This window comes from Rhinolophus sinicus, chromosome 14 (genome assembly GCF_057876585.1).
Source record: "Rhinolophus sinicus isolate RSI-liver-muscle chromosome 14, RSI-T2T, whole genome shotgun sequence".
Classification (NCBI taxonomy): domain Eukaryota; kingdom Metazoa; phylum Chordata; class Mammalia; order Chiroptera; family Rhinolophidae; genus Rhinolophus; species Rhinolophus sinicus.
Window position 1 is genome coordinate 44673180 of NC_142514.1, and position 10448 is coordinate 44683627.

The 10448-nt window shown below is 38.4% G+C and overlaps 1 protein-coding gene across 12 annotated transcripts in view; it reads left to right on the forward strand.

Moving 5' to 3' along the window:
• Positions 1-9292, forward strand: part of NFIA (nuclear factor I A) — a 562979-nt gene extending 553687 nt beyond the window's left edge. For all 12 annotated transcript variants that reach the window (XM_074334805.2, XM_074334806.2, XM_074334804.2 and 9 more), the window contains one exon: positions 1876-9292. In XM_074334805.2, coding sequence (XP_074190906.1) covers positions 1876-1893 — 18 coding nt within the window. In that variant the 3' untranslated portion in view covers positions 1894-9292. The remainder of the gene's footprint in view (positions 1-1875) is intronic.
• The last annotated feature ends 1156 nt before the right edge of the window (positions 9293-10448 follow it).

Consider the following 10448-nt stretch of genomic DNA (forward strand, 5'->3'; position numbering starts at 1 on the left):
TCTGGGGTAACCTTGTCGGCAAGGCACACACTGAATAGTAAGATGTGTGAAGAAACTTTTTTTTTTTTTTGCTTTGCTTTTTAAGAGAAGTGCAGAGGCACTGCAGATTTTTGTAGTGCGCTGAGGTTGTGTCCAGAAGCTGTGGTATGGAAAACTGCTCCCCCTGCTGACTCACTGGGTCCCAGGAGCTTGCTTCAAGAACTACTATACACTGTCAGATTTAAGAAGTCGGGAATTTCACAACTGACTTCGAAAGTGTGAGAACAGACATTGTAAGCATTATTCGCCACACCCAAAGTTTGAGACTGTTTTGTCAAAGAGAGAGCGCGGCTCTAACGTGGATCGGAGTCAGCTCTCAGTGGAGTCGACTAAAAGTTTGGAGTTCGCCTCCCTTCTTTCTTTCCCCCCGTCTTTCTTTTGTCCAGTTAGATTTAGGCCTTGTGTGTTTGCCAGGATGATTTCCTTTCAGGACACAAGAGGCTTTATTGTGTTCCTCAAAGCCTGTGGTCAAAGAATAACCTCGAAAAGTATACAGGATGAGTAGTTTTTCGGTTTAGGTTTAAGTTTTTTCAAGTCCTCTGGAAATCAAAGGTAGCTTGTGTGACCAGGAAATCTTATACCAACCTCCATGTAGCTATCATTTCGCCATTTATCCCCAGGATCAAATGAGTCCTTACTTTACCTAATTGAATCTCTTGGATACGAATGAACCTTCATCTGACTGAATCAACCCAAATGTAACCCTTTCTGATACTGTCAACTTAGATTTTGGAAGCATTCACTTTTGCTAGAAGTTGATTTTTCTGTGAATAATGATAAATGTGGTAAATTTGGTAGGATATCTCTAGAGAAAAGTTGGCAAAAGCTATATACTTTTTTATTTCACTTGCGAAATTGACTCTGATATTAGACCGTACTTGGTCACTTTGTTTAGCTAACAGAAAAGAAATGCCAACATGTAAAGTGATATATAAACAGACTGTTGCCCAAAACTAATCACCTAAGATTTATGGAAGGAAAAGGTAACTGGGCCCAGCAGGCATATGGAAGGAAAAAAAATATGAATGAGGGTTATGCAGTGGCCTCATTTGTTTCCCTGAGGACATCATGGTAGCTAACAGGGTGAAACCTTGATACCACTTAATTATTATGTCTTTTTTGAAAATATGGAGCTGAAAGGAGTATTTTATATCATAAAATCTACTTCATGCACATATGAGGGAACTGAGTATAAGACAGAAGCTATGACTTGTCCAAAATCACTCAGCACTCTTGGTGCAGCACTTTTTCCACTTTACCTCCACTTACTCTTCTATCACTATTGATCATCTGTGCCCATTAAGAGAATGTCACAGTAACATCTACAGTGGCTACATCTCATTGAAAAGGAGATGTTGCAAAAATCATCGGCGTACACATGGATCACCACATAAAACCTCTTCCCTGACCCATTCTCCATTCATTCAACGCCGCTTTGTTGAGAACATTCTATCCCGGGCACTGGGATAGGCACTGAGGATTCAATGAAAAAAAAGATGGTCCCATTTCCTGCCCTCCTCTAGCTGTCCCCACCAGACTACAGAATCTATATGTGTATTTCAAGTGGACATAACTACTTTATTTTGTAAGACACACTCAGAACATTAGCAAACCCCAATGAAAACACTGAATTTCAATTTTAGAGGAGTGAGATCAGTTTCAGTGTCTCAAGATTTACTACTATTTGTCATTCCTTCTCTTCTCCCAATGAACGACCCGCCCCCCACGCCACCCTATCTCTAACATTGATCCTGATTTCACAGTTGGAAGGACAACTTCTAAAGATGTCATTTTCTAAATTGCACGTCTAATTGCATTTTTCCTTATGTCTTCCAGTCTTGGTACCTGGGATAAAAGTTGCAGCGTCCCACCATCCACCAGACAGACCACCTGACCCCTTCTCAACTCTGTAACATGGACGCATCCTCAACCCAGCGCGGTTACAACTTCACTGTCAGTGGAAGGGGAGAATCAAATCAACTTGTACATGGAAACAGCAAGCATTATGGTCAAAGAGCAAAGGCCATAACCTTTTGGGATTTTTTTTTTTAACTACTTTAGGGACTGTTGTAATTTTCTCATATGGTGCTGGAAATGGTTGGGCTTTGTAATATTTGAAGTGTTTTCATGGTAGCGTGAGCATTAGGTGATGTGGCTAGAGGAGGTCTGCCCTTGCTCACTGACTTCCGTTGTAACACACTTTCCTTACAGAGCCTGGCTGTTTCACAGTATTTCATGAATTTACCCATACAGGTGTGAGCCTCCTTGAGCAACCAGGAGGCACATGGAGAACTAAATCTTTTGTAGTAGCTGAGATCTGCAATATATAACTTACGGGACAGTCAAAGGGCAATGTTTTTCTGTAACATACTGGAAAAAGAAAATGCAGTTATGTTCCTTTTTTATTTTTTCTTTTAGTTTGGTTTGGTTCAGCAGTCAGCAGTTAAATATATAACATGGCCCGCAAGGACAATGAATCCACTCACATTGCAGAACAATTCCGAAAATGGCAAACTACTACTACTACTATTCAGTTTTTTAAAAGTTTTGAAATGCTGCACTTAACATTTGAAAAAAAAAAACAACATTTTTTTTCAACAATTTCAATAATGACACACAAATTCACATGGAAATGGGGAAGATGGTCTGTTTTGACAGAAACTGACAGGAATCAATCAAAACAATCGAATTTTGAATTGAGTAAAGTGCAATTTCATTGGATAGCTAAATATCTTTGTAAGATAGAGATTGTTGAAAATTCTATTTTTGTTTTTCAAGTCCTTTCACCCCAGGACTCTAAATTATTGGGGTAAAAAACAGCCTTGCAAGAAAAAGGGGAGCTATTTTTGCTTTTTATGTTTTTTATTGTTAAACTTGTATCCCTTTAAAAACTGAAGGAAAATTTAAAAAAAAAAACAAAAAACAAATCTAATGGTGCTTTTACCACAATATGTTAACTACATTAAATGCTAATTAATTATTTTCTGTTATCAAAGCACATAACTAAAATGAAGTCATGGTATCTGTTAATTTTATAAGCTAGAAGTCACTATAATGGATTATGCCAATTCTGAAAATTTTTACATGTATCCGGCAACATAGGATTTATCAGTTATCAGACACTTCATTGTACCAGAGATTGTCCAGAAATTTTAAAGACCTTTGCGCCCCTGAACTGGGCTATGGGAAAAACAAATAAATAAATAATGAAACCAATACTGACACAAATGCTGGTGCCCATTCAGATCAAGGGTACTTGTTAGGGAAAAAAAGTTTGCACCCCCAAATGTCCTGTATCTTATGTAAAAAAAACAACAAAAAAACGACAAAAAAATAACAAAAAAAAAGTGCAAGTGATTTTTCTACCAGACAGCGAAGCACCCCTTTGCTTCCCATGCAACTTCAAGAAGGTTTCCTATACTATACATATATATACGTTCTGGTTGGCAAACCCTGCTGATCAGAGAAAGTCTCTGCATGTTCTAGTGTTAGTAACTAATTTTTATATAGTTAATGTAGGATAAAGTAGAGTGCATTAAGACACAATATTGTAATCCCTACTCTAGGCACTTGCCTTTAAACTATGTTTTTCAGCCCTTCAGAAGGGTTCTACTACTGTCCTATACAATCAAGTAACTGAAATTCTTGGGAAGACACTTTGCTCCTCATCTTTCCCCTGAAACAATGTTGTTTTGTTTTGTTTTTTTTCCTTAATTTGCACGAAAACAAAAATTCCATATCAATGTGCCTTGCCCTGGATAGCGATTATTTGTGGAATTGTTGCACACGCTCCTCTATTGAAAGGGGTTTTTCCCTAGTCAAGCATTTGGAGACACTTTTTGTAAATGTGACTTTTATGTCAGCCATTGTCAGTTTCAACATCTAGAACTAAATAGAAAGTTAGTTGTTCCGCAGATAGGAGTAGTCTTTATTGTCCTCTGTGGTCAGTGGCAGTGCTATTCTGAGATCTGTAGATGCTTAGAATATCAGTATTTTGGATGTTGCTGCATTTTACAATTTATTTGGAGTCTTCCTTTATTCCCTCCCCCAGATATATGAAAATATGCAATACCTGCTTATATCGTGTAGAAAAGCTTAGCGATTATTAATTTTTCTTTTATTTTTTTTATTTGACCAAAGTCGGTGCTGCACTTGACGCAGTGTGTTTTAGGTGTTTGTCTTTGTACTTTTTTTTGTGATTTTTGAATGCACGTGCGCAGGAAGGGCTCCTCTTAGAGAAGCAGTCAAACTGTGAAGCACTAAGCTGACCCTGCTTCAAGCAATTTTGTTTTTACAACTGTTCCTTTCACAAGCAAGCCTTAAAAAAAAAAAGACAACTTCCTTTTTCTTCAGCTCCCACACCCCATTTTTCTTAGCAGACTGCAGTCAATCCACATTCAATAAAAAGTATATAATGCCCATTTTTATATGCACGTTTTTAAACTTCCAAGTTCTGAAAATTGTTTACTGGTTATCTCTATTTAAGGAAAAAAAAATAAAATAAAACATTTTGGATTTTCATATGTGTCTGATAAGTGGTTGAATAGTCGTTTGGCGCTGTTGTATGGTGTGATTGTCAGTATATGGTGTCACTTCCTATAGCCAGCCAGCATACTTTGCCTTCCCCTATAGCACTTAGCTGGGCATTACTTTATTATGACATATGTGCACTAAAAGAAAGAAAAAAGGAAAAAAAAAAGAAAAAAAATAGCAGCTTTCAGTGCTTCACAGTGAAGGGAAAAAAGCCTAGACAAACATTTTGTCAGAACCTTGCGATAAGCCAAGGTATTACCAGTAAATTGGTTGTATATACAATAAAATTGCACCCTTTTTTTAAAACAAAACAAACTAAGCAATAGTTTGGGCAGTTTTAGTTGTTTTTAGTGAGCATGTTGTAGTCATGACTGCAAAGAGAGAGAATAAACTGCCCACTCAGAAGATATGTAATTTGTATTGTTGTATAGTTTTATTGATTACACTGATTTATTCTACCCTATTTTATAATGCAGGACTTTTGTAATGTTGTTTAAATGAGGAAAAATTTCTGTCAAATTAGCCTAGTGAAACTTCCAATTGTTCATTATAAAGGCAGCGTTCATAGAATTGCTTTTCTTTCTTTCCCGCCCCCCTTTGGGAACTGGATTTAAGTTTAAAACTCTCCTGTTTCCTTTTTTTTTTTTTTTTGTAAGTATTTAAATACAGTTATTTTTTTTTCTCTCAATGGTATAGCATATTCCTATGCTTGAGAAGTATAGGTCTACTGAAAAACCATTGTAAATGGATGTTACAGGTATGCTGTATTTTTGAAGGTATTTTGTTGTATTAAGTTTGATGAAGCTAAAATTAGGGAACTCTGAACAGATTTGCAGGAAAAAAATGTTTTAAAGGCTTTAAAACATTAGGGAGGCAGTCTAGGGTGATAATGAACAGGGGTTAAGTATTAAATACACTAAGTTACATTTTTGTTCATGTTTCATTGTCCAGAAAGCAGCAGGAAACTGTAGTTCAGTTGTGATCAAGCAGGAAAAAAGAAACACCAACAATCTGAGTGTTTACCTTTTTAGATTAAAAGCCAAGCGAAGAAGTTTGAGGAAGACTTTGGTACCTGGGGTGTGTAGACTGACAGACCGAGGGCTATCAGCATGTGAAGGCCCAGCCCTTGATTCTGAGACACATTTGAATTTTTTTCTCTTCCATCAAATGGCATTAAAAATATTGGCAAAGATAAGTCCCTCAAGTCACTTTTCATGTTTTTTCTTTGGGAACTGAAGTCAGAGGCACAAACACTAAATCTTATCATTTTTCTATATACTTTTTTTTTTTTTCTGGCCTGTCCCCTGGCCACTAAAATGCTCTTTTTCAGATCCTCTCCCTAATGCCACTCTATCCATCCCAGAGCCCTTTTCTTTCCTTTGAGGTTTGAACTAACTTTTCTGTTTCTTCACACCCAGGTATGACAGTTCGTTAGTGTCAGCTCCTCCCCACCCCAACCCCTCAGCCAGGTGTTGGCTATAGGCAAGCCAACAGGTACATTTCCCAATGCTTGTATTCTTCACTCCCTGACAGTTGAAATGTAAAGGAACCCAAACTTTCCAGAGTCATGGTATTCAGTCAGCCCACAGGAATATGCAAAACCCATCTCAAAAAGTTTGTCTTTCACTTTGCAAACCCTTATCCCCATAGGCTTTGAATTCTATAGTAACAGTGTCATAAAGTATTGACAAAATCTGGATTAAGATAAACATTTCTTCCTTGTGATTTTTTTGGGGGGAGGGAGGAGGGGTTTCTAAGAATGTCATTTAATGTACTTTGCATCATGTCTCTGGAAATATCTTTTGTCCGTAGTGGTGGTGGTGGTGGTTTGTTTCTTTCTCTCTCTCTTTCTCTCTCTCTCTCTCTCTCTCTCTCTCTCTCTCTCTCTCTCTCTCTCTTTCTTTTTTTCTTTCTTTCTTTCTTTCACTTTCTTTTACTTTCTTTCTTTCTTTCTTTCTTTTTTTTCTGGTAGCAGGCCTCCATAGAACAAATTTAAAACACAACTGGCATGGTAATGTAAGGAGAGCTTCAGTGGCACCTCACCACCCACCCTCCGAGATATGTCTTTGGACAGTCTCAGAAAGCTGCACTGCCCACCAGCAGAGCTTTCATTCAAATTGGCTTCCAAGGCCAATTTTGTCCTGAAGTCAATGCATGTATTTACTGTTTGACAGTAAACTCGCTCTGCCTTCTCCACGTCCAAGGCTGTGCATTCGTCTAATTAGTGTCGTGTATGTTTTCCTTTTATTTTTTCCAATAAAAAAGCAGTGGGATGAAAATTGCTTTGATATATAGCAGGTAACATTGAAGCTATTCCATAGCACTTAACTGTAGTGAATACTGTGTCACCAATTCTGAAATCAATTTAATGTTTAATGCAAATCCATTACATGGTGCTATTACAGGCTGACAAAATGATTTACACAAATGTGACAACTTGGGCTCAATTCACTCTGCTTTCCAACAGTGTAAATGCATAGCAGTGTTTATCTGCATGAGAACTATGCACTAATCTATCTGAAGAAAAAAAAAACTATATCAACTTTGGTATCTACTTTCCGTTTACTTCAATCCTTGCCTTTTTGGTCATTGTTATAATGCCAGCTTTAGGACAGAAAGAATTATAAGAAAACCAGCATAATACCTGATATATTAAAATGTAGTGCCTGTGAAATCTGTATTATATTGCTCTTCTGAAGTAAGATTTTTCTACACCGGTAGCCTTCGCTGTCTGTCAGTCAGGACCTTCTGGTATAGGTGATGTAAGATAACCGTACAATATTAATGCATGCTACTCCATAATGCTTAGTGAACTGTATGAATATTACTCAAAGTTATGTTAGTCTTTTTTTTTCTGACTTGGTTCTTGTCAGCTAGGTTTAAAGGTATTTCACTGAGAACGCAAATTCTGTCTTTTCTTGATTTCGGCTGTTTTCAGTATTTTGGAGGTATACATTTACTTAAATTCAGTATTACTTGTGTTTTTGTTTTCGTTTTTGTTTTTTGTTTTCTTTTTCCTAGGGGACAAGCATGGGTGTTTGATTTCAGAAATCAGTCCCTGGCAGGACGTTTGTCTAAAAATGACTGTTTCAATTTCAAGAACTCTGCTACAAAGACACTTTGAGAACATTTCCAAGTGAGGGACATTTTCCTTGACCCTCGACTGAAGCTATGCTGATTCTGAAGCATTTTCTTAATGGACAATGTTTAGCCAGGTACCCATGCTTGATCCGTCTTCACACCAGACTTCCTCATATTAAAAGAAAGAAAAAAAAAAAACGGGAAAAAAAATCTTTAAGAAATCACTTGGCTATTTAGTTTCATGCACAGTTGCAATATTTTCTTCAAAAAAAAAAAAAACTGTACAAATTTTGGGCCCGATTCATAAGAAAAAGAAGTTTGCTATTAACACGGGATTCTTTTAAATATACTTTTTTTTTTGGTCTAAATTTGAAACTATTTCCCAAATTAAATAAATTTCATCTCATTTTTTTCCTTTAACCAGCAACCATCTGAGTTTTATGCCTGAAAGGGTTACATAACCAGATTAGGGGGACGGGGAAATGGGGAACAGATACCGGAAATGCTCAGAAAGCTAAGGGTGACCACCTGCAGCTGAGCATGAGACCAGGGAGGCAGCAGCATTTAGGGGACAGGACCTCGCTTGTGTGCCAGGTATCATGAGTTTCACATGTGGACTCCTTATACTATTTAATTCAAAAAACATAATTTCTAAAATGCGTCTGCACCACAAGAGTATGTGGTGGAAGTGCCACCTCTAATCCAACCAGAACACGGGGTCATGTGATAATGAATTTTTGTATCTCTGTAGTGGTTTTAAGGACAAATAGTGTCCAACCAATTGGGCTGGTTTTTTCCTGCTGTTTTTCTGCTTAACTTCTCAAAATGACAGAAATTTCCCCCTCCCCTTTTAATTCTATTTTTTAATTTTTAATTTTTATTATTTTTTTTAGTCATAGTCTATGAATTAGCACTTATTTTTTTTAAACATCTCAACCCATGGTCACAAGACCACTGCCTGGCTACTTCAGGATGGAGATTGGAGAGGGCTGCCAGCTCCATTCTTTCTCCCTGGTCTCAGACCAGCGTCTTTGCACAGCGAAGGCATTTGGTAATGTCACCACTGAGATACTAATTGAACCCAGAGCTAGAGCTTTATCAAGTTCTAGGAGGTCCTTAGGGAAGACTTTCAAAGGCAAATACACATGCCCCTACCCCATAGCCCTGACCTCTTACCCATAACAAAGTTCACTGCGGACTTTTCCCGCCACCCTTGGAAATCTGTCCACTCAGGATACCTCGGTTTTACATTTCAAATTGTGGGCGGGGAAGAGATTGAACACTTCCAATGATAAGATATCCATTGTGAAACTAAACACCCCCGTGTTAATAACTTGGTTTGACATTTGTTTTTATGAGCCGGGCCCCCTGTGCCTCTAGAATACTTGTATTGACTCTCATAGTTACCCTTTTAGTTTTACTGTGTTCTGTGAAAATTTGTAATTGGTTGAGAATCACTGTGGGCGCCCATTCTTATTCAACTAAATCTCCACAGGTTTTTTGAGCTGGTGTGGATTAGTTTAACTCTTGTATTCAACCATTAGTGCTACCACCTTCTCACATTACAATACAATTACTGGAAGCAAGTACTGCATTTCCTATGCAACAAAAAAGGAAAAATAAAAAATTGCTAATGCTACGGAAGCTGTGTCATCATTTACTTTAAACCATGCCTGGGTGGTTGTATTTGATTGACAGGTACGGGTGTGGATTGGAGGTTCCCCCAGAAGACCGGCTTCCTGCACCATGGAGTGCGTGTTATCCTTGGTGGATATCAGGCACATCACACCCTTCACAGAGTTCTAATGGGCAGTAATGGTGGTTTTTTCACCTACTTAGACAAATACAAGACTTAACACTCACATAGTGCTTATAGTACTGTGTTTCCCTGAAAGTAAGACCTAACCCGAAAAGAAGCCCTAGCATGATTTTTCAGGATGACATCCCCCGAACATAAGCCCTAATGTGTCCTTTGGAGCAAAAATTAATATAAGACCCGGTCTTATTTTCGGGGAAACACAGTATGTGCCTGATACTGTTCTAAGCTCTTTAGATAGTGTATCAGTTAAGGCCCAATCAGGAATCAGGAATAGGGTTCACTAGGTTTCCAACAGAGCACTCTGAAGTAGCATAGATATGAATAAGTGTAGGCTATAGCCACTACCCCTGGAGCTGGGGGAAAGAGGAAAAATTGGGTCACTAGAACCTAGGAAGCCCACACAGCTGATATTAGGGTATTTACTGAGACCGGTCACCATGAGGGTGGGGGGTACCGCATGACTGGTACTCAGACTTCTGAGAGGATGTGGGGAGGTGGGTGATACGACCGGGGAGAAGGACATAGGCAACATAATTAGTACTTCTGAGGAGGCAAGGCATGGCGGGTGCTGAGCTAAAAGGCACTGGAGACTCTTGGTGCATCCATCCTCTGCTGCTGTCACATTGTGGACAGGAACTGAAACTGGAAAGAAGTCCCTTCTCTTCCTTCCTTCCTTCCTCCTCCTAAGCTCCTGCCAATGTCTCTCATTGGCTGGATCTAACCTCAGCCATCTAGCAAGGGAGTCTGGAAAATGTACTGAGAAAATTACTAGCCCCACAGAACAGTATAGGAGAGTGGGTTTGGAACCAGAGACACTAAGTAAGTAAATGGCACATATATCTTAATCCATTTAACCCTCACAACCACCCTATGAGGTAGTTACGACTTTTATCCCCATTTTACAGATGAGGAAACTGAGGCAGAGAGAAATTCAATAATTTACCCAAGGTCATAAAACAAATGACAAGTGGGATTC